General features: G+C 35.1%; 1 protein-coding gene and 3 long non-coding RNA genes across 12 annotated transcripts; 1 reads left to right on the forward strand and 3 right to left on the reverse strand.

Annotated features, from left to right (window-relative positions):
* Positions 1–331: 331 nt before the first annotated feature.
* LOC147506248 (uncharacterized) lies at positions 332–1,201 on the reverse strand. The gene is made up of 4 exons (XR_015220765.1): positions 1,054–1,201; positions 873–993; positions 609–789; positions 332–514 (listed from the first exon to the last, which is right to left on the reverse strand). It is a non-coding gene; the product is annotated as an uncharacterized LOC147506248 (long non-coding RNA).
* Positions 1,202–7,567: 6,366 nt separating this feature from the next.
* LOC147506249 (replication protein A 70 kDa DNA-binding subunit B-like) lies at positions 7,568–8,927 on the reverse strand. The gene is made up of 5 exons (XM_086605721.1): positions 8,815–8,927; positions 8,394–8,555; positions 8,039–8,309; positions 7,858–7,957; positions 7,568–7,763 (listed from the first exon to the last, which is right to left on the reverse strand). Exons 2-5 carry the CDS (start codon positions 8,541–8,543, stop codon positions 7,568–7,570), a joined length of 717 nt encoding a protein of 238 aa, XP_086461847.1. The 5' UTR covers positions 8,544–8,555; positions 8,815–8,927.
* Positions 8,928–9,794: 867 nt separating this feature from the next.
* LOC147506250 (uncharacterized) lies at positions 9,795–13,723 on the reverse strand. Of its 9 annotated transcripts, XR_015193667.1 has the most exons (8): positions 12,846–13,722; positions 12,172–12,336; positions 11,831–11,973; positions 11,557–11,742; positions 10,867–11,275; positions 10,674–10,797; positions 10,199–10,502; positions 9,795–10,110 (listed from the first exon to the last, which is right to left on the reverse strand). It is a non-coding gene; the product is annotated as an uncharacterized LOC147506250 (long non-coding RNA). The 9 variants fall into 9 exon arrangements; XR_015193668.1 differs by having other exon boundaries at positions 10,191–10,502; positions 12,172–13,723; XR_015193665.1 differs by having other exon boundaries at positions 12,068–13,721.
* Positions 13,724–21,257: 7,534 nt separating this feature from the next.
* LOC147506251 (uncharacterized) lies at positions 21,258–22,563 on the forward strand. The gene is made up of 5 exons (XR_015220766.1): positions 21,258–21,427; positions 21,550–21,608; positions 21,697–21,884; positions 21,997–22,064; positions 22,149–22,563. It is a non-coding gene; the product is annotated as an uncharacterized LOC147506251 (long non-coding RNA).
* The last annotated feature ends 1,944 nt before the right edge of the window (positions 22,564–24,507 follow it).

The following is a 24,507-nucleotide window of genomic DNA, read 5'->3' on the forward strand; positions in this document are numbered from 1 at the left end:
CCCAAACCTGCTGCTTTTCTTACTGACAGTCCTGTGAAGCCCCCCATATGTTTGTGACAGTTACTACTCCTTCCCTGCCAGCAACAATCTAAAGAGACTAAATAGGAGAAAAACTCTACAGAACAGAGAAATTTTAAAATAGCTTAAAAATATATTTGATTCTTCACAGTGAAGAAAATGCAGAAGAAGAAATTATCATATGCATATATAGATACAAAATATCATATATGATTTATATAAATGCATAATATCAGATTATCAGATACACATTGGTTAGTAAAGAATGATATATAAGAGAAAGCTTAATGTAACCTAATGCAAAAGAACAAAACATCATGGAGATTTAATTTAAAGATGCATGTAGTCTGATACAGAGTTGTTAGTAAAGAACTAAACATAAGAGAAAGCTTAATCTCATGTACATATATACATATGCAAAAGAACAAAATATTTGATCGGAACGCGTCCTTGATCTTGTAGCAAAATTTGTTGTTGATTACAACCGGTGTCATCCCTGGCAAAGCAAGAAGAGATTTGTATGAAAGTATATATTAGACACAACAAAATTTAATAGTAAGTGATTTGAATTGTATGAAAATTATACTTACACTTTTATTCAAACTTAGGTGTATTATGACTTGTTGAGTCATTCACAATTGGAGAAATTTTTGAAATGGTGAGTGAACTGTTTTTGTGCTGCTTGTTGAATTTGGTTATTTTTATTTGGAATATAGCTTTATATCCTACCAAATCCTGGAACATTCGTAGTAAAGTGTCTGTACCATCTTCCTGTACATGTTGAACGTGTGCAAGTTAAAATGCAGTTCAATGTATGTATTCAAGTTAGGAGAAACTATAATTATTTTTTTCACCTGTTGTTCAATGTGAGCAAGTTCTTTTTCAGTTCTTTGTAGCAGTGTTGTTGCTTCAGGATCGAATGCCACAACTTTTGCCGTAGATGTTTCATCATTTATCTCCATTCGCAATTGGTACCTGTGCAATATATATTAATTATAGCATATAAATATGGAAGTTATAAAAGTTAAATCTTACTTTTGTATTGGAGATACGATGCCGTCTTTTGCGCATTTGTAACCACTACTCGTTTTATCAAGTGTCTTTCGGCAATGTGGGCATGCAATGTAAGACCATCCCTTGTCAAGAAGTATTTTTGAAATAGCCGCCTCAACGGTAAAATGCATTTCCTATAAGTGATATAGTTCGTTATATGAGATATGGAATAATTATGAGATGGAAGCTATAGAATAATGTGTTGGAATCTCTAAGTGTATTTCGAAATACTTGTGAGTGTGTGCAAAGTGGAGGAGATGAACCATATGTGTTCTCTCCACTTTAGTGCATAGTAGATAGTCCTATATTGGTTATCCACCACATCGGGTTGGGTTCGGGCTTGGGCTTGGGCTTACTGTTGTGGGTAGTGGTTTGACCAATTGCCTAAACTTGTTTTGCTTTTTTCTTCAGCAGCAAGTTTTGGTGTTCTATTAGGAGTTGGTCTCTCTTCCTTATCTGTTTAGGAGACCAACCTAACCTTTATAAATAATTTGTGAGTCCATAGAGGTATAGACTTGATCGAGAAACTCAACTCGGAGAAGCGAGAAAACTCAAACCAGGTCCTTTTTCTTCTTCTCTTCTTCCACATCGGCCCTGGAGAGAGTTATATTCTTTGTTTCTAGAGGGTAGTCTGTTCTAGTGCAAAGTCGCAGGCTCTGTTAACCATTGAATCTGTGAGGGAAAGCGCCACTTGTTGCCTTTCGCACCATTGGAAGGGGCGAAATCTTTCCTTAAGGACGTTTTAATCAGCGCCTTGGTTATTTCCGATTCATCTTTGTCCTTGTTTCTTCATTGCTCTTGTTCATTCGTTCTACTTTAGTTCTTTGTGTTCATACAACTATTCTTACAATCTTAAGAAAGAGTTTTGTAGTAGAACAAAGGAGAGTGCTTTAATCTGACAATCAAAAGATAAGTCTTTTACTTTGAGTTATTGTTTGTGTTATTGGGTTATGACTTTAGAAATTTTCTAATAATTTCGTTTTTGATAGGGAAACCAATTAAAGATTGAATATTTATTGATCTTTTGTGGTTTATCAGACCCTATATGGTTGTAGACTTTTCTCCTATGTTTGTGGGAGTCAAATATGAGATTTCTATCAAGAAACACGTCAAAGTTCGTCTTTTTGACAGCTGCGTCACTCGTTACGGAAACTGCTATAACTTTCAGCTCAGAGCTCGGTTTTGCAATCCGCTTCTTGTGTTGGATAGCTGATTCAAAGAGCTTTCCAGTGGTATAAGGCTTGATACCCAATTCGTCCTGAGCTGGTTCAGAGTTACAGTTCTTTTGAACTGTTTTTCTGGAAGGAAGAAAATATGGTAATCCGATTTTTCAATCGGTTAGGTATCGTATTCTTTCACTATTTGCAATTCTTTTGGTTTGATTATATAGTGATATTCTTGCCTTGAGTTGCATGCTAGTTTTCTTAGGAGGGAAATCCCTAAGCTTAAACTTCTTTAATAACCTAGTCAACAAATTATACGTGTTTATCGAGGAATTAGTGGGTTGACTAGAAGTAGTTGATATTAATTTTCTTTGTACATATGTAGATGTATGTAGATGGTCTAAGAGAGACCTTAAGATAGTTAATATCAACCACACTCAAATCTTGGATAGTAATTATAATGTATTCAATGCATAATTGCTTACCTTTATTGAGTGAGCGTGTTGTTAGGCGATGGTTATAATTATCTTGTTGTGAAAATACATGTTAGATGAAGTAACTTGTAGCTTATATCTAATATAGCATATGTTAAAGTTGTGTAGCATGCTAATTTTGGATATTAATCATCATTGGGTTTGCTTTGAACTTGATGATAGTTTATTAGTAATTTTTCTAGTTGAAGACATTAATGGGTTGAGCCATTAGATCTTGTGGTAGTACTTGAGGTCTTGTTAATAGGGTATCCTATCTTGCTTGAGCTCATGTAAAAAAGGAGGTGAAGTCCTCGGTTGTTTTGCATATTAGGTGGCTAGATTTGCTTAAATATCGTATACTTTTTGTTGTGAGGGGGGTATAGTTAAAGTTTACTTTTCCCGAACCTATGATATGATATTTACCATGTTTTGGCATGAATGCATTATTTAACATTGACATGAAGTTTAACCATGTCATATATTATTAAGTAATGAGCATCGTTGTCTACGAGAGGAAACAATATGGGAAACAATCAATATCCTCTTAAACCTAATTTAGTCAAGGAGATGTAAGGTAATGGTTTGTCTTCTTAGACAATATCCTCCGGTGACTATTTTAGAAAAAGGAGATGTAACGCTTGTAGATTGTCTTATTAAGCATTATCCTCTATGACTATGGATAAATAGCCAAGGTGATGTACAAGTCGTGGATTGTCTCCCTATGGCCGGTTGGAATGTTGAATGATGAAAAGAAGGATGATAATGATATTATCTCGGGTAAAACCTTTTTCATCTAATTCTTCTATTCTTTAAAATTCATTTGAATCACTTGTGGATTTCCTTTCATATAGATAGCATGAACATAATATGATTATGTTTAATATGATCTAGAATCATAGACTTGAGTAAAGTATATTCTTGTCATAAGAGTGCATTTTATTGTTGTTGTTTCTTTTAGTGTTTGTAGCGGTATAATGTGTTTTGCATGTAAGTTTGATTAGGTTGAGTAACCATTGAACTGTGGGGGGTAGTGACCCATATGCATGACACTGTTTTACCATAGTTCATCTCACAAGATAATTGGAAAGACACTGAACTACAAAGTATGGAAAGGTCATGGGCCTATCCAAAAATACTTCAAAATGTGGGGGGTGTCTTGCCAAGGCTATTGTGAATGAATCTAAAAGAAATCTTTTTGAGACCTAGAATTATCTAGTAGATGTTCATTGGTGAAACTCATAATAGTGATGTTTGTTTTCAGTTGTCATGAGTGATAACAATTTTGTAGATACCACACTATTATTGAATGTCTTATATGCTAATTTTATTTGAGGTTGTGATTTCTGAGAAATTGGCATAGAGTGGTTGAATGTTCATAATGAACTACATAAGGTAATCCCATTATTTCTACACAAGAAATTTGGAAGACTATCAATGAGTATTTCCACCATTCACGGTGATGATGTTTATATGTTTCCTGAGGAAGATTCATTAACCTATAAGGAAGTTGTCTGTCTATGAGAAGTGTCCTTTTTGAAGGATACAACTTCTCTAAACTGGACTCTTGATTTATTGGGGAATCTATAAGTTGAATTGGATCTTCAAGAGAAAACTAAAAGCGTGATAGTTGTATTGCAAAATACAATGTTAATAATAATAGCCAAGGGGTTTCAATCGAGACAAAATTTATACTATTTTGAAACCTTGCTCATATAACTAGAATTTCTTCTACGAATTCTAAAGACTCTAGTTGAGTAGTTGTCTTGAACTACAATACCAAGTAGTACCGGTGATGAGTGAAGGTATACAATTTAGTTAAATCTTTGTATGAGTTGATTCAAGCCTATAAATGGCATGAGCAATTCAACAACATATTAGTGTCATATGGATGTCAAAGTACCGTTGTTGATAAAAAAAAAAAAAAAAATGTGTACTTTCTTTAGAGCAAAAGCAAGACATATGTGTTAATCTCTTTGTTTAGATGATTTAATATCATGAGTGCTAGCATTGAGAATGTGTATGAGACAGAAATTCCTATTTGAAACACGTCATAAACCGTCATTGAAAATGATAGTTTATTATGTTGTTAAACTCATTCTCAGAATCGCTATATTTAGTTGTCAAGATGTTGACGTTTGAATATGGTTGAAGGCCACAGTACCTTAAACCAGGCCGGCGGATGGTATAGGGGAATTTCGGGCACTCTGAGAATTGAATGGTGGTGAATATAGGAATTAAAACTCATGTTGGTCTCATTATATTGTTATAGCACTTAGTAGAAATATTTTTCATTGAAAAGTATGGGTATTATGATAGTAAGCATGTGTTAACACATTTTGTGGCAAATATCCATCTTATGAAAAATAATCTCCTTGTGTTTTCTCATACTAAATATGTCAATATCATTGGTAACCAATTGTACTTGATGGATAATGTATGTGAGACATGACATTGCCTACATTAATGGCATCGGTGATAACCCATTGTGTCCTTATAAGGAACTTTGATGTATATTGTCGATTATCCAAGTCTTATAGCAGAGCCATTGATTATGGACTGATATTTAGTAGATTTCCATCATTGTTAGAAGGGTAATATGTTATAAAACTGGATCCAAAGTAATGTTTATGTGTTTACCTTTGGTGGAAATTGAGTGTCTTGGATATCATCCAAGCTAATCGCCTTAGAAAAGGCATGTGATGATCTTTGAGTGGGTTAGCAACCTCTTGGCAAATCTTCTCATTGGCTCTAAACTTGACCTCGATGTGTATATGCTTTGCAACCGTCTCATTGCAATAGCTAAGACATGTTATATTATGTGTAATGGGAAAAGAATACATGTAAGTTGAGATATAACTTAATCACTGCTAGAGATTATGTTAGGTTGGACTTAGTTTGGCCACATGTCTAATTGCACCACTTCTTTGGAGGCAAGTGGTTATCACGTCGAGGGGATGGGACTTTTGCCTTAGATAGAGGATTAATCGACAACCCCACCTATGTGATTGGAGATCCCATGAATTAGGTTCAAAGGGAAAAACAAGTCACCTCGCCGCTCACGGTATGCTATTGTCTTTCTTTGAGGCGTCCCCCCTATGACTAGATAACATTATTGTATACTTTGTATAACTTGAATAGCAATGAGAAAAAGCTGAGTTATTTTACTCTTAATGGAATCCATAGTCCATTATTTTTTATGAGATAGTGTATTCTAACCGCTATGTACACTTGATGGATATCCACCTACGTGAATGTAGAACTGGGTCGGTTCTTATGAGTATTCGAGGCAAGTACTCTAGAGCATTCACATAACAGGCGGCGTAAGTAAGGGCCAAAAAAAGCAGCAACACCTTGAAGGGCATATATAATGAAAGAGCAATGTGGGTGCATGTCCTCTATTTTACTACAAGGGAATGTTGGTTCAAAGATTTTTTAATCCACCACTTTCCGTATTATAAGACATGTTACCCTATGGTGGTTCAAGCCCGAAAAAGCACCAATTATCTTATGCATTGTTTTTCGATTCTCTCGGCATTTCGTTAACCCTTTTCTTTTGTAATATCTTATTCCAAAATAGTGGGGGACTATTAGTATTTTGAAATAGTGGGGATTGTTGGAATCTCTAAGTGTATTTGAAATACTTGTGAGTGTGTGCAAAGTGGAGGAGATGAACCATATGTGTTCTCCACTTTTAGTGCATAGTAGATAGTCCTATATTGGTTATCCCACCATCGGGGGGTTGGGCTTGGGCTTGGGCTTACTGTTGTGGGTAGTGGTTTGACCAATTGCCTAAACTTGTTTTGCTTTTTTCTTCAGCAGCAAGTTTTGGTGTTCTATTAGGAGTTGGTCTCTCTTCCTTATCTGTTTAGGAGACCAACCTAACCTCTATAAATAGGACTGTGAGTCCATAGAGGTATAGACTTGATCAGAAACTCAACTCAGAGAAACAGAAAACTCAAACCAGTCCTTTTTCTTCTTCTCTTCTTCCTGTCAGCCGCCAGAGAGAGTTATATTGCTGTTCTAGAGGGTAGTCTGTTCTAGTGCAAAGTCAGGCTACTATTAACCATTGAATCCTGTGAGGAAGACGCCACTGTTGCCTTTCTCGCACCATTTGGAGGGCGAAATCTTTCCTTAAGGACGACCCTAATCCGCCTTGGTTATTTCCGATTCTTCTTGTCCTTGTTTCTTCATTGCTACTGTTCCTTCTGTTCTACTTTAGTTGCTGTGTTCATACAACTATTCTTACATAATGTATACTAATCGATATACCTGTGATGAATCATCATTAATTGCAGTAATTATTTCGACAACGCTTTTTTGTTACGTGATGCAACCGTTTGAGGTGACTCCTTGATAGAAGCTTGGTTTTATAAATTGGTGCGGATTTGTAGAAAAAAAAAAGTTCGTGAATTAAATGAGAAATCTAAAGTGTTGATCAGATATGCTAATGTGGAATTGAAGTTAATTTTCACTTGATGACTAATGAGAGTCTGAAAAGGAAATTAGGATTCAAAAACTTGAATGACTTCAATTTACTTGAGTATTTTAGTTTCTCAATATAACTGAAACTTAGTGTCAATAATTATAAAAGTAATAACTAATATTGATGTGACCGTAGTGAACAATCAATCAAAGAGTGCCAATTTCAGAGTTTACAAATGTTTAGTTACCAGTGCAAAAGTTTGCACTTCTAACATGCGTATGTGCTTTGAAATAAGTGTGATCCTTTGAAAGAGAGGAGTACCTGTTACTGATATTCGCAACTTCTGGAATTTGCAAATTCAGATATAGTTTTGTTGCAAATGTAGATGATAGAACATCAAAGACGCGTCGTCTGCGACATATTAAGTTTTATTTAATTTAAATGATAATAATAATAAAATATGATACAATTTGATCATTACCAATGTTGAGTTTGATGTGGATAAACATACCATCACATTTAACGCATGTAGAAGTCACGATCAAAACTGCCGTGTTAGAATTATTACTGATTATTTCATCATTGTGTTGCATTGCTGAGTTGCTCCACAATGTGATCTTCAACACATATCCACTGCATAATGTAATTAGAAATAGATAGTACGTGTGTGGTAAAGTAAGAGAGATATATAGCAAGTTGTTTGTTTGATTGGAATGAAATAACTAACTGTTCATCTTGGAGTTTGATATCTCGTACAAAAGTCTTGTTTCCATTCTTTTTTGTTACATTCCTTAGTTTGTTCCACTCGTGTACACGTCCAATTACATCTGTAAAGGAAGAAAATAGGACAAAAGATTAGAATGACGTTGGTTATAGTTAATATATAAAATAGTTTTAAAGGTATTTACCTATAAGATGTTTGTTGTCAATTTTCGTTGATATTTGATCGAAATTGACAAATGAAAATGCATGCTCTGGAAAGTCCATATCTTTAATTCTGAGTGGCTTTATGCTGGTGTGCCAATTGAAATTAATGACATATTCTCCCGGAGTGACATTATATTTATTCTTGCTTTTTGACAAAGAAAATCTATCTATAGAGTAAATCTCCTTTTCAACTATTTGGTGCTGGAACTTATTCATCAATATCTTATCAACTTTTGCATGTATCTGATGACCCTAATAAAAGTCCAAATGAAGTCCACATACAACTATATGTATACTGAGTTATTTAAAAAAAAAAAGTTATACAAATACACTTACGTGCTTGTCGATGAGCATCATGTCTAGACTTCTTACTTCGTCAGTGACGTAGTCAAGTGTTTCCCAAATTCTACTCACTCTAGCCATTATTTTCCATTGTCTATCAGTTGAGTCAATATCCGCAATGCAATGATGTTGAAGATGTGCCATTCGTCGCAATTTCTACGTGTAATATAAGATTAATTATTGTCTAGAAAATGGATGGAATAACAGTTCAATGAGAATGAGCGTAAATTTTGATATAACTAAAGTAATAATGGTTTATACTACATGGAAAACGTATCAGACAACGAAAATTTAGTTCTTGTTTAAGATTAAAATACGTGTATGTTGCAGTTAAATTGATTTCAAGGAAAGGGCAACAGTTAATAAAGAATAAGCTAAGTATGTGTATATGTGGAAAGCAAGTAAAGGAACTTACGGTAGTGTATGCTTGTTTAGAGTAGACTGTGATATAGTTTCACTTAAAGGAAGTAAAGGAACAGGTAATGGAAATTTTTTTTGCTTGTCTTTATCTACTTAACTATTGGAGATATGATTTTTTGCTTGTTTTTATCTGGTTGATGTGTAGTCGGTGGAAAGAGGACAGGTCATCCAAATTAAGAAGCATGAGGTGTTTAGTTCTGAAACATGGATGCTCTTCATAGAGATATGTTCCTTGATGGATCAGTTGTTTTTTGATTTATTAGAAAATTTAATTAGTTATATGTATGAGAGATAGTAATTGATTTATTTGGCTGATAAGATGGTTGCTTATATAAAAGGTAATGGAACTTACAAAGGATATTGAATATGTGGAAGATGGAGTCGAGAATGAATAAATGTTATCTGTGTTAAACAACATATCCAAAATGGTGCAACTTTGTATATGTCATGATTTTTATTTAACTTACAGTATATGTTAAAAATTCGGCAAAAATTGTAAATGATCAATTAAGGGAGCTGAAAAGCGACGTACACAAATGCAAAGAACACATAAGAAAAGAACTCTTAATTTAGTCCCTCGTTCTTCAATTAATTGTTCAGCAAAAAATCAATATTTATCCATTGAGCATATTATAATGATGACACCTAAACGGAAGGGTCTGGGATCATCAATCTACATGCAGTGACCACACTTCATAACACTTGCATGTTTCACCAATGACTTCAGCACAAAATCCTTCAAGCCTCAGTTACTTAAATATAATTATAGATTTTTACCCATTGATCCAGCTACATTACTTGCAGAGCCATCGCCAATTGTCGCTCCAAAAGGGATCCCTTGACCATAGCTCTCAGAAGCAGCTGTGGTATGTCAACTATACTCCTACTACCCTCGATGTTCCGGTTATGCGTACTTGGTCCCCTTGATTCAAATGAAGATGTGCGATCACCAACCTCACTTCCTGAAGGCTGCTCAATTACCAGCAATCATAAGATTCAGCTTAACTGTCAGGAAGTCCTAGATTATGACTGTAGCGCTACAATCCAACATAGGCGACCTAGATTCAGATCTTGACTCAGGAAAAAATATTTTTTTTCTTTCTCGTGTCTCTTTTAAGAGAAGCAGAGATTGCATGTTTGATAGGTCCAGGATGATGTGAAGGCCAGAGTAAGTTTGCATTCGGACCAAAAGAGAATTCGTCCCTAGCTGATTGAGTGGAGTGTTCTTCAAAGTCTGGAACGTTAAGAACCTATCTTGGCTCCCATCCACACAGGCTTATCAGCTTTTGGACTGTCAATGGAAATCATTAACCAAGGTAAAACGAAAACGTTGAAACTTCTACTTCGAGTAGCCAAATAATATATGTTTACCAAGTCACCTGCATGAATAAATTCCTTGTACGTAACCTGTTACTCCAGCCAAAGTTTCTGACTGGGCTAGAAGACGATCAATTTGTGAACTCTGAGAAAGTCGCATCAGACCAATTGTAGAGGCAGCAATAACAGAAAGGGAAACAAATTGCAACAATCCGTCGCATCGATCTTTAAAGCCCCCAGTTAGTGCTGAATGTGGGGTAGGAGGAAGCTGAACCAAGCTTTCCGCCGAGCTATTTTCCCTCCAAGGAAATGAGGTTCCGTGTGCAACATTAAGCTGCTTGGCAAAGGCTTTACCGGCATTATTAGCTTGAATCAAAACAGATGAGATTGACTACAGTTAGAAAGCTCATGGAGGAAATGAAACATAAAAAAAACAACTCCCCATGCCATTAAATCTAATATAGTATTATAAATTAACAACTCTGAATGTAATATAGTATTATTAAACTAACAACATTGAGGACAACAAAGGTTCACCTTCAGTTGGTGTCCACGATGCTAACAAAGCAAAACTAAGATTTGAGCCGCAAGATTCACATACAATTCTATCAACATCAACACTCACTCAACCTCTTCGGGCGTAATCCAATGGACTCGCAATCTGGAAAAAATATATAGGAGTCAAAAAAAAAAAAAAAAACAGAGAATAGAGTATGATAGTAAAAATCACTCTCAATTCTTGACCAGTAGGCCACTGACACCTTGAGCATTGGCCTTAGTGGTAAGGAGCTCTCAGAAGCAAAGTTAGTTGTGTTTTCAAAAGTTCCCGTGTTTCAATAGTCAGAACCATCATTTGTATACCCAGGAAAACTGATCCGTCGTCCTCGCGTTGGTCCCTTTCTGATGTTCACTTGAGATCGATTCTTTGGCAATTGCAAGTCACTATCATCATGAGCAAAATGATACTTATTACCATTCCGATTTGATGACACTGGTTTATTTCGGAAAAGTAATAGATGGGGCGGCTGAAAGTGAAACAATGGGGGCTAGACCCAAAGAACTGAGACCCCCGACCTGGAATATAGTAGTTTCTCACTATCGATATATCTGCGGGAACAGAACCCTTAATATAGTTGTGGCTGTTCAGTTGCAATTTTTTCTGTCAGAATAATTTTTTAGACAATTCATGATGAAGACATAGCCTTATCTATCTACGTATGCATTTAAAGAATTCTTTAAGCAGACGTAAAAAATAAAATTAAGCTAGATTTAATATAAATATCTGTCCTATGTGAGTAGAAAAAAAAAAGGATATGAAAGACGCAACCTAGGCCACATATGGTTGCCCATTCATTTTTAGAAGCTATACGAATAATGATAAGGTGTCATACATATAGGATTAAAAGGATGCTGTGTCTACCTTTCAGTATGTAGTACGTCCTGGTACAATGACATTGTAAGTGTTCTATATTATAACAGAACAGAGCGGCTGAGTGGCATATGTTCCAAATTTCACTCTTGGTTAAAGTATTGATCAGTAGAAAACAAAAGTGTACATATCATCTGGTTTCTCCATGTAAGCACGGTCATTGTTAGCATCACCAACCTGCGCAACAGAATTGTTTGACATAAAAGTTAGGTCCTAAAAAATAAATAAATAAACCTTTAGCACAAAGTAAACTTCAAGGAATTACATATACTTCCAGATCTGAAAAGATTCTTTTGCATTCTGCAATTAACTATTTATCAAATCCCCAAACTCAAGAATACACCAAGAAAGCATAGTCGTAGTGAAAGCCATAGGGGAAACAAAATTCAGATTATTCCATGCTCGAACCTGAAACATTAGGAGTGAACAAAAATAGATTACACATTAGTGAAAGTCATAGGGAACAAAAAATAGAGTACAAAGAAGATTTGAAGTTAATTACAGCAGAAAGAAGGAAGTAAGCTTTGAGAGACACTTTTGTGCTTTGGAGTTAAATGAGGAGAACACGTTAGTGGAGACTACATGGAGGTAGGACTTGGATGTTACCTTAAATAAAAACTTGCACTTCAGGAAAATTGTTGTAGTACTTCTTTGTATACCACGTTCCTCGTGTGAACTCCGGGATGATCAATGAGAGAACCATTCTTCACTAAAACCCTTGTTGTCTGCCTTGATATACCCCTTGAGAGCGCGACATATAATTGACCATGGCTGAAAACATGCTCCGGCAAATATACACCGACATGAGGTAAGGTTTGGCCCTGTGACTTATTAATAGCAAGTGCAAAACTTAACCTTACTGGAAATTGTTTCCGGGTAAGGCAAAACGGGCCCTAGCATCATCAAAGGATTTTAAGGGAATCCTATTTAATAAAGCAGGCATGCCAGAAAAACTTCCAGTGATTATTTCTGCATAAATAAGATTTTGATAGAATTTACGACACAACAACCTTGTGCCGTTGCATAATCCATTTTTTGGATCAAGGTTCCGTAGGAGTATTATTGGTGACCCTAGCTTCAAAATTAATTCATGCGGAGGTAACTCACCAGGAGACATAGAATGTAGAAACTCTGGAGGATACAAATTATGGGCGTCATTCTCAACATAGTCGAAGGAGTAGTACGTGAGTTCTTGACCAGGAAATATATTAATGACTTCATGGTTAAGTAAGTCCACATTCTTGTTCAATGGAGTTATCAAAGCTCTATCTATCATGTACCTGCTGTCATGTGCGTTTGACTGTAGATGCGGGAAGATTTGATTTATAAGGTGGTTTAGAGATAGATCATCTTCCCATGGAATTACTATATCATCTGGAAGTCTTATCATATCGCCTGATACATAAGTTTCTGTACCATCTCCTAGGGCTGTCCACAAATAACCGAAAACCGAAAAACCGAACCGAACCGGATCGAACCGGCCAGTTTTTTCGGTTTCTAATATAACCGGTTCGGTTCTCGGTTCTCAATACTAAGAACCGACTACTTTTGTGCGGTTTTCGGTTTCATACCTCGGTGAACCGTTATAAACCGAACCGAACCGAAATTAATCTTATTTCACATTATTAAATTTTTCTCTTTTTGACTGCCCATAAATGTTGACTTACTAAACTTAGTCAGCACAGCAACTTGGACACCCAACTCTTAACTTTACCTAAGAACAGCTACATATACATGGGCCAATATTCTTTGATGGGCATATGCGTTGAATATGGGACTAAAGTAAAATGGTAAGAGTTTCACCTTCAAGAAACTCTCTCTCACACTCTCTCTTTCACCTTGCACACTCCTTCATCCCTCCTCTCTCTAGCTCAAAAGCATTTTGATTTATAAAATAAATCCAAAATGAAGACATGAATAATTCTAAAAGTTTTAGAAGTATTTAAAACAAACTTCTCAAATTCTAACAATGACCCACTTCAAAAAACTATGATTCCAACTCATCAACCATTAAAACTTGGTTAGAAATGGAAAGTGAAGGAGAAAACTCCATAGTTACTATTTCGTATGAAACGTAGATTAGAGCATGGATTGAGCAATTAACTTTTAAGTCATCTCATGTTCATAAAATTGAATTGAATGGAACTATACCAAAACTCAAAAACTTGACAAACTATTAACATTACCAATCAAAGTGATGAGAATGGACTATGTGATTGGAATTAGATATAATGGAAAAAGAAGAAATTAGAAGTTATGTGAGATTGGGAAAAACAATGGTGTATTAAAAAAAGAAAGAAATGGGTGTTGGGTTAGAAATTGGTGGGTTGCAATTTGGTGAAGAAGAGAAAGTGATAATGGCAAGTTGGAACAACAAACTGTTTTAGTCCCATATTGCTTAAAAAAGCCAAAAGTAATGCTAAAAGGAAGTTACAAATAGAGTAGCTGAGGCATGGGTCTTAGCAGGTGCTCTGGATGGCTACATTTTGTGGGTCTATCGGTGGGCTGCTGACTAATTGTTAAAAGTTGTTGTCAAAGCCCAAAAACCGAAAGTTATAACCGAACCGAACCGAATTTTGGTTTGGTTTTTAATCGGTTTTAGTGACTTGTCAGTTCGGTTTCGGTTGCTATTTTATAGAACCGATCAATTTGATTCGGGCCAAGTTTTCATTATAAACCGGACCGAACCGAACCGTGAACACCCCTACCATCTCCTATTCGCAATAACAGATCTGAAAATAGAGGATCGGTTTTGGCCCGCATGTTTTCAGTGAGACGCAGGATTTGTATGTGTTGCCACAAAGGGGAATTGGTAATGCAAGCATCAATAGTCTGGCTTCTTGTGCCACGGCTGACGACAGGAAGTAGCTGCTGAAAATCACCTCCTATTACAACCACTTTCCCTCCAAAGGGTAGATTGTTATCAAAAATGTCCTTTAGGGATCTATCCAACGCTTCAAATGCATGTCGGTGAGTCATCGATGCTTCATCCCATATCAAGACACTTGCTTCACGAAGCAATGCAGCCACATCAGATCCTTTGCTGAATGTGCAAGTTGACCTTGAGTGTGTAGGAATCGGTATTTTGAACCTTGAATGAGCGGTACGCCCACCTGGCATCATTATTGACGCTATACCAGATGTAGCAGTTGCTATTGCTATATGACCGTCATTCCTTAAAGAAGCTATGAGGGATCGATATAGAAAGGTTTTTCCAGTTCCACCCGGACCATCAATGAAGTAAACATAACTTTCTTTCTTCTTTATAGAAGTCATTATACTGTCAAATGCATATCTCTGGCCAGAATTCATTCTGTCATATGAAGATAGATCATCAGCAGGTATTGGTACGGAGCGCTCTTCAATAATTGAACTTGGGACATGGGGCCCTTCTATGGGATCATCACATCGAGACGGGAGATCGAAATCGATATCTTTCGCCCTAGTTCACTCAATGAAGCCTCAAGATCGAGCAAAAGATTGATTTGCATCACGAGACTTCTTGAAGCATAATCCTCCATCATAAATGAGTGAAATTCGTCCCACAATTTCTTCACTCCAACGGGATTAATGTGAACTAATATTGTCACAAATAATCTTCTCATGGCAGAGGGCATGTGCACAACTGACGCCTCAAGCAATGATTCTCGAATGGCATTGTCGACTTCTAGTAGACCAAGATGTTGTTGCACACTTTTAAATGTTTGTGTGTATTGTGGAGCCAACTTGTAGAAGATCTTGGAAAGATGTGGCACCTCGAACATGATTCAACATCAACCTCAAGTAATATCTATCACCTTCACACGGAGAGACATTGGAGAGTCTTCCAATAACACGGTTTTTGTTTCCTCTCTTTCGCCAAACTTTGAGTTGCTTTGCACCCATTATAATGTTAAGGGAATTCTTGATACAGATACTTACTTGCTTCAGGATCAATACTATTCATATGAAAATACTCTGTTAACATTGTGCATGACGTTTTTTCATCATTCATCAGCACTCGAAGGTCTTGGCCATCTGTGAAAGTCACTTGATGCATGTTGGGAAGGTGAACCTGTAAGGTATAAACAGAAGGATACATTCTGTTTAAGGGAAACATATATATTCTCCATAAAGCTTCATGTGGGCATATCCAACGACCATCAACAAATTGTTTTATCTCGTCTTTATCATTGTTCGATTCTGAAGAGACCTCCATAGAAACACGATCACCCCCTTTGTAGACATATTTGTATAAATATTTTACGCTCTTGATGCTAGAACAGATCTTGACATTGATATGACAGTCATATTTCTTCAAGAGCCAAGGATTGTAAGGAACTACCCACCGATTATCGATCTCCTGTGTGCCATGATGAAGACGGACAACTCGGCCATTGTTTCTCCGTTGATATATCGGATAGGAATCGCAGTACCTTGCAGTGTAACAGTTGCAAAATCCTTTGGAAAATTCTTTTTGCATTTTCCATCTTTCATGCAAACGCAAGATGGATTCAGACTCCCGCATGGCCCATGAATCATATGCTTCAAGACAATGTTAAATAGCTCAGGCTCTATAGATGGATCAGGAATTTCTGCACGAACTAATTTGTTATAGTCATCAGGAGTACGTAGTTTGTCACATTCATCAAATATCGAAGAAAGTGAGCATGGGGTTCCCTCTTACGAATTCAATGACATGTACATGTGCAATTACCTTACCCAGTACATGGTGGTTGAACAAATCTTTTTTCAGCTCTTCACACTTGGCCCGAAACACTCTAGTAGTTACGTCTGGTCTGTCTTGTGCTGTTTGTCCAGGAGCCAATCTTTCATTGATTTCATCCCAGTTTGGATTGCAAGTCATTGTAAGGAAGATGTCGGGTTTGCCAAACTTCCGAACCAAAGCCATTGCATCGTGATATCTTCTGTGCATATCACGCGGACTACCAATGTATGATGCAGGCAAAATAGTCCTTCTTCCAACATTATCTAAAATATTAATTGATAATTTTAATAACAATAATGATAATAATCAGTACAATAATAAAATAAACAAACAAATAAATGTAAATTAATAACGAATTTACTTGAAGATGTTTCTCCAGCAACGACGGAGTCATGTAAGCCCTGGTATAGCTCGGCGCGAAGATTGTTTTGATTATCTCGTATATATCTCAATTGTTGAGTTGAGATTTTGACATACTGGTCAACTACATATTGCTGAAAAAGCCTTCCACCAATAAGAAACAGGGAGTCGACATGTTCTCTGATCTGAAGGATAAACCGATATCAAGAGAAAATAAACAAACTAATCCATAAGTGTGAAGCGGAAGTAAATAATATACACATAGGCTTTTTAAAATAAGAAATTAGAGGAACCTGTAACATGTAGGAGTAGAATTCACGACAACTTATCTGGCGTGAGTCATTGCGGAATATATTTAAATCCCAACCAAAACTACCATAAGGCAGTAAAAGTGGATACTGAAGAGGATCATAAAATCCAGCAGTGTCAGGCACATTAAGTAAATTACCAGACCGTGTCTCGACAATGATATCTCTGTCGCCTATATCAGAAGGTTCATCAGGACCGACTAAGATAGCAGCAACTTGTGATGAAGTGGGCATTGCATAGCGATGTCGTTCAATAGAGCTCTCTTTATCCCAGAACCTAATATTATCTATAATAAATGCGGTTGTGAAACTTGACGGAGTACACTAACAAAGGGATTGCATCTATCTAATATCTGTCTAAGAGTTGCAAGGATCTGTCTATCAAGTGAATTACTCTCAGAGAGTCTGTAGTCTAGCTCATTGTCAGTGTCATATATATACATTTGTAGGTATCTCGGTCTACTTCCAATTTTAGGCAATAAACTACCAATTTTATGGTATATAGATCCCAGTGATCGATAAGTATAAACACCATCTCTTCCATTAGCTAAGTTCTCATCAATATGTACACCCATTGATGTAAATGCAAATACATGATTGTACCTTCTTATATTATCTCTGAAATGTTTACCCACATTGGATTGTGACATGTAAAGATACATCAACGGAGGAGGTACAGGAGGTAGTGGCAGGTTGACACGTCCATTGAGACAACAGAACTCTCGTGATTCGTGAGGGTATAACTTCGCCTGACAGTGGATGCATGTACGCATGTTGCCTAAATGCATACGCTGAAGAGGAGGCGAGTCGGTAAAGTCTCTAGCACAGTTGTGAAATGATCTTTGCCTTTTGGATAGTCGTTTCGACCGGTTTGATATATCAGATTGAACAACACCGGGATCATCTGTGATGGTATAATTAAATGTGTTTGGAAAACCCCATAGCAATAAATGTATAAAACACAAAGTAAATACATAAAAAGATAAAGAAGAACCTGTGAGAGTAGATAGGTACTGATCAGGGTCTTCATTTTCATGACCTTCCTCATGTAGGTTCCAATCTCCGAAAATATTTGAACATGATTTTTTAAATCCGCCAACAACGGGAGTGGAAACTGCTCAAGTAAAAATGCAGTAAGATTAAATTATTAACAAAATTGATGACCATTTAATCATATACGTTGTTTAGATGAGAATACAGAGATCTAACACACCTGCATTATTAAATATAACATTCATAGAACCTTGACTAATATCCAAAACAGGAGTGTAATGGTGACCTCCAATCCTAGATACTTCTGAGTCCAGATGTCGTTGCAAAATGCTAAAAAGCTGAGATGCATTTAAGTTTTCTGTAGTCGATTGTTCGTCTATATAAATAAATAAATAAAATAGTAACGGAATAAATAAATAAATAATTAACAAAAACAATTATATATATAATTAATTAATTAAATAAAGAAGAAGAATTAGTGATTGTGTGATGAAGTATAAGAGTTGATGCAAAGAAGAAGAATTACGCAGTTCCGTAGTAAGTGTAGATGGCTGATCAAGGCCAAGTGAATGAGTTGTATACTTGCTAAATTCGTTGTAGATGGAATCATGGACATGCTGACCTGCAAGACACGGTAAGGTAACCGAATGCGAGTAAGCCCAAGAAACAAACAAATAATTTATAGAAAACAATATTAAAACACTACGTACACACCTGAATGATCAGACGTTAGTGTGTTTGTACATTCGAAGACAATTGTGTATCGGTTTTGACTTAAGAATGGATTGAAGAGTGTGATCTTTGTCAACCATATTGTCAATGGAAGGGAAACATCTTTGGCCCTGCAAGTCACGAATTGTCATAGTACTATTCGGGATGATTTTTTTGTATCTTGGTGACTTAAACATTATCATTATATGAGATGAAGTAATGGTTGATTTTACTTATGAGTTCTAATGTTAATTGTTAGCCGACAATTTTATATGTTTGATTTATTATAAGTGTTAAATGTTATTTAGATGGAGTCTATTTCAGTGATTGTCATAGTACTATTCAGGATGATTTTTTTTTGTATCTTGGTGACTTAAACATTATCATTATATGAGATGAAGTAATGGTTGATTTTACTTATGAGTTCTAATGTTAACTGTTAGCCGACAATTTTATATGTTTGAGTTATTATAAGTTTTAACCGTTACTTAGATGGAGTCTATTTCTATGAATCCGTTATGGGTCTAACAGCATTTCCAATTTAGATTATTGCCCATTTTCAATTTAGATTCCATGGGCCTAACAGTACTTATGAGTTCTAATGTTAACTGTTAGCCGACAATTTTATATGTTTGAGTTATTATAAGTTTTAACTGTTACTTAGATGGAGTCTATTTCTATGAATCCGTTATGGGTCTAACAACATTTCCAATTTAGATTATTGCCCATTTTCAATTTAGATTCCATGGGTCTAACAGCATAACAGGAGCATGAGTTACAGACTTACAGGTTGTTGTCCAGGTGAGGGTGAGATTAGATGAGTTGTCTGTGGTTAATGGTATTAATGGTATATATTAATGGTATATACGTGTAATTATACTTGAATAAAAGCAAGGAACAAACAATTAAGCGTGTAAAGAAAAAATGTACCTGATTGAAGGGATGTTAGCAAGCTTGCATGCTCTGAAGACAAATTTTCAACACCAGTCAAAGATAAACGACGTGCTCTAGCCCGATTCCTCACACGATCCCTTTCAGCTGCAATTTGTTCATTATTCATTTTTCGTTTACGCTCTCTGTATTGCGAGCGCCAACGTTCTCTCTGAATTTCTCGTTGCTCCTCGGTCATAATTCCGCAATGCTTTCTATACTGACGTCGACGTTCTCTCTCAGCGACAACCTGTTCATTAATCATATTCAGTCTACGTTCTCTATACTGTGAACGCCAACGTTCTCTCTAAATTTCTCGTTCTTCCTCGGACATCATATCGCGTCGCTCTCTATATTGATTTCGCCGTTGCTCCAACCGTTTATTTTTATTTTTATCAGATAATTGATTTGCGTTCGAAATAGCAGCCATTAATTGATTGGTGTTCGAAGTAGCAACCATTATTTATGAAGTTAAATGAGATTGGAGACAGGGAAGGAGAAGATAGATTGGAGTCGGTGAGATAGGAAGATAACGGGGAAGGAGAAGCTAAATTGGAAGGTACAGGGGCAAAGAATGGAAGGAAAAGTGACTCTAAAGGTTAATTCTTACGGAAGGTACAGGGGCAAAAACGGAAGGAAAAGTGACGAAGAGACCTAGAGGTACATAAAAAATTATTATTCCACTGTAGCAGGACTGTAGATAAAGGTCGCAATTTTTAAAATAGTTTAGATTTATTTTGCGAATTTCTCTCTTAATTTTTGTTAAGATGACGTGGCACTATGAGAACACGGTAAAGGACAGCCCTCTAGTAGTGTTAATAGATAGATAGATGGATTCATACTACATTTCTTTCATTAATCAATTAGGGCATCTCCAATGGGGGGTGTAAAATTACACCTCCACCTAGGCTCCACGTAGGTGCCATTAGGATTTTACACATCTAATTGTATAGTATTGTATAACTCATAAATATCCACACTCTATACTCTCCAATGGAAGAGTGTAAAAAAAATAGATTTTAAACTCGGACGTCACTCCAAGTGACGTCCCTCTTTAATTTAAACTGGGACGCCACTTGGAGTGGCGTCCGAGTTAAAAAATAAAGTTTCAAACGTGTGTTGAAGTGACGTCCGAAGTTTTAAGTTAAAAGGACGTTATTTTAAGTGACGGTAGGGATTTTTATTAACTAATAGCGAGAGGGGAATTCCCCACCTCTCTATTATTAGCTAATACACTATTACCTACGGTTTAGCACCCCCATTGGAGAGAGTTTTTTTATATTTGAGGTGTAAAATTTCCACTCTATACGGTTTACACCCCCCATTGGAGATGCCCTTACAAGGTTCCAGACTTCCTAGTTCATATCGATTTTTTTTTATATGACCGGGTTGCTGAAGTTAAAGTCTGATATTGTGGGTTTTATTAGGAAATGGGTTTGGAGTTTTAAATAGAAATTGGGCTTTTGTACGTGATTATCCAAGGCCCAGTTGATTACTTCTGACACGTGATGCGACCTTCAGAATTTCCTTAACATTTGTTTCTCTTCGTGATGAAAGGTAAAACACTTGTAAACATTTGATTGAAAAAAAAATTCGGTGTTAGTTTCATGCAAATGATGTTGTTATATATTAGAGAGAAGGTTGGAAAGTAAAATAGCACTGCTCCTGTGTATTTGTTTACTTACTATATCTGATAAAGTTAAAAATGTCTGATTCAGATCTCTTGATTAGTAGTGATGAGGATTTATTGGGTGGTATAAATGAACCAATTGAGATTAGTAGTGCTGAATATTCAAGCAGTAGTGAATGTTCATTAAATACTCAACTTAATTATGACAATTGGTTTATGATTGTAAGTTTAATATATAAACAGTTTTTTTTTTTTTTTTTTTTTTTTTTTTTTTTTTTTTTTTTTGCAGTGCTTTCATAAAAGTGTATATAGTTGCTGATGATGTTTTTTTTTTGTTTTAACAGCCGCCTGAGGAAAGCATGATATCCCTTCAGAAGAAAAAGGAATCTAATACTCATGAAAAGTAAAGTTGACATATTGATGAATTTAATGTTGTTAGCAGCATTTGTTTTTTTTTTATTAACTTGTTTTTTTTTTCGCCTCATTTTTAGCATTTAGATTATCCAAAGCTGGTTTAAGTAAATCAAAAGTAGGTGAGCTTAAAAAGCAACGTTTAAATGGAGTTGGGGTAGGGCGGAAGAATAGAAAGAAGAAAAATCAAGGGTATGAATTTCGTTCACCTACAGGTGAATTGAAAATGGTTGTTTTAGCTTTAAGGGCGCCGACTATGGATATCAAAGTACGTTGTTATCTTCATATACATTTTGGGTTTAATTGTATATCGCTTAATTGTTACTTTGATTAAAAAATCTTGTAATAATTGTTTGTTTTTGTTTAATCATTTATTGTAGGATTCTTTTGAGAAGCATACTTGTGGCTATGGGAAATTATGTGCTAATAATACTTATGGGTTGAAAAAGTAATTGGATTTTATTTTATAGTTCATATTTTTTTTATTTATTTTTTCATTTATAAATAGATATTTTTTTTGTTGTTGTTTTAGATGTGTGGAAGGCTTTGGAAGAAAGTAAAAAGTGGGTTAAAGCTCTGAGTTGGAGTTTAAGCTTGTTGAAGAAGGAACGTATTAAAAAGGAGCTATTTAAGTTATGAGTATGCAGAATATTTAAGTTGTTCATGTTAAGAATTTGAGTAGTGTGTTTAAAAAGGTTGAAATGTTGATGTTGTATGTATTGTTGTGGGGAGGGGAAGTATTAGATGTAGTAATGGTTTATATGGAAGAGTGTTAGATAGTTGGTAGTCTGATGCAATAATGAATATAATATAAGTGTTAACCACTAATTCACAATATTGATATTGAATTTAATGTGTAAGTATGTATTGACAAAGCAAACATATTATTAAGGAGGTCAAAGGTGGAAGTTTACTTATGTTAGGTACAAAAAAAAAAAAAAAACAAACAAAAATTATGATTGGTATATATATATTCAGAAGGAGTAAGTGGATTATGTTTGGGAAAATGTTGACCATGAAAAAGGATTGATAAAAAAAAAATAAAAAAAATTAAACATAATATTTAATAATTAACATAATTAAGTGAAAAAGGTACATATTACAGCTGAGATAGCAGAGAGAAAAGCAACTTAACACACTATATTAACAGATGGGATAGCAGAGAGAAAAACAACTTAACACACTATATTAACAGTACAAAGTGGACTTTGTGTAAGTATCTTGATTGAGAGCCCATTTGCTTGATTAAGTTCTTGTGATTCTATTTGCTTAATGAAGCTCTTGTAATAGGATATATTTTTGTAACAGTGAAGAAACTATTTTTGTGTTGTCTGTTGAACTCATCTATTTTTAGTTGAAAGATAGCTTTATATCCAATAAGATTTTGAAAGAGCTCCAGTAGTATTTCAGTACCATTGTCCTGTATACAATCAATTATTGTAGACATCAAGTTACTGTAAATGAAAAAATGTTGAAATTTAGACAAATAATTGTAGCTTTGTACCTGTGATTCAATTATATGTAGCTCATTTTCAGTTTTATGTAGAAGTGTAATGACTTCACGGAATGCAACGACTTCGTGCTTTTGAAGTTTTAAATTCGATAATTTCCATTCTCAAACGGTACTGAAAGCATTTGAAAATATTTAGTATGTATAAGTGATAAAATGTATGATGTTAAGCGTGTATAGTTATATTACTTTTTTCATTGTCGGTTACTCCATGCGTTGGGCATTCGTAAACATCACCAGTCTTAGTAACTGATTTAGGACAACTTATACATCCAACATAAAACCATCCATCATCGTAAAGTATAGTGGAGATAGTTGCTTCACATTTGAATTGAGTGACCTAAACAGAATATCGTTAATAATGTACAGAAACCATAATATAAACAAAAAAATTCTATATATATATTTTTTGAGTACCTGTAACGGAATATCATTTAGTGACTCGAGAATATCAGATAGGGTAGTTAGCTCCTGCGATGATGTACCTTCAGTTGATTGGGATAGTGATTGAGGAGGTTGTACTTGTAATTGTTGAGGTTCTTTTTGAATTGGACTATATAACAGAAGACAATTTCATCATTAAAATGTTAAGTTGCAAAAATTTGTTTAACTTAAATCTAATTTTGCTTTAGCAATGATACCTGTTTTTAATAATCGCAACTTCTGGAATGTCTAAATTAAGATATAACTTTGTTGCTGATGTAGAGGATAGTACATATTCACCTGTCGTATATAAAAGATGATATTATTTTTAAAAGATGGTACAAAATATATTATGATATATAAAGTAGATATATAAAATAATAATAATTTGATTATATATGACAGTACCATTATCATATTTAAGAGTTGTAGAAGCAACAGTGAGAATCGATTTATTTGAATTTTTCCAGATTTTGTGGCGATCGAGTTGTTTGGCTGCATTGCCCCAAAGAGTAACTTTTAACAGATAGCCCCTACATGTAAAAACTTTGTTACTATATGAATTTAGAAAACGCAAGTGAAAAATTGTTAGTAATATTAGTATTATTAGTTAACTTACTCTTCATTTAGAAGTTCAATTTCTTTAATAACGGTATCACGCCCATTATTTTTCTTGATCGATCTTGCTTGGTTCCACCTGTAGATTCGTCCAACTACATCTGTAAAAAAGACATCAAAATTTTTAGATTATATTTTGATGTATAAAAAAATATAAAAGCTTAGCTGAAATCAATTATATATTTGATGACCTATTAGATGTCTGGTATTGAACTGGTTTGGTATATCAGAGAAAGGGATGAATGAGAAAGCATATTCTGGAAATGGAAGATTATCTGTATTTTGAGGTTTAATTTTTGTAGTCTATTTGAAGTATATAATCCATTCTCCAGCAATTAAA

This window comes from Coptis chinensis, chromosome 4, assembly GCF_015680905.1.
Source record: "Coptis chinensis isolate HL-2020 chromosome 4, ASM1568090v1, whole genome shotgun sequence".
In the NCBI taxonomy this organism is placed as follows: Eukaryota; Viridiplantae; Streptophyta; class Magnoliopsida; order Ranunculales; family Ranunculaceae; genus Coptis; species Coptis chinensis.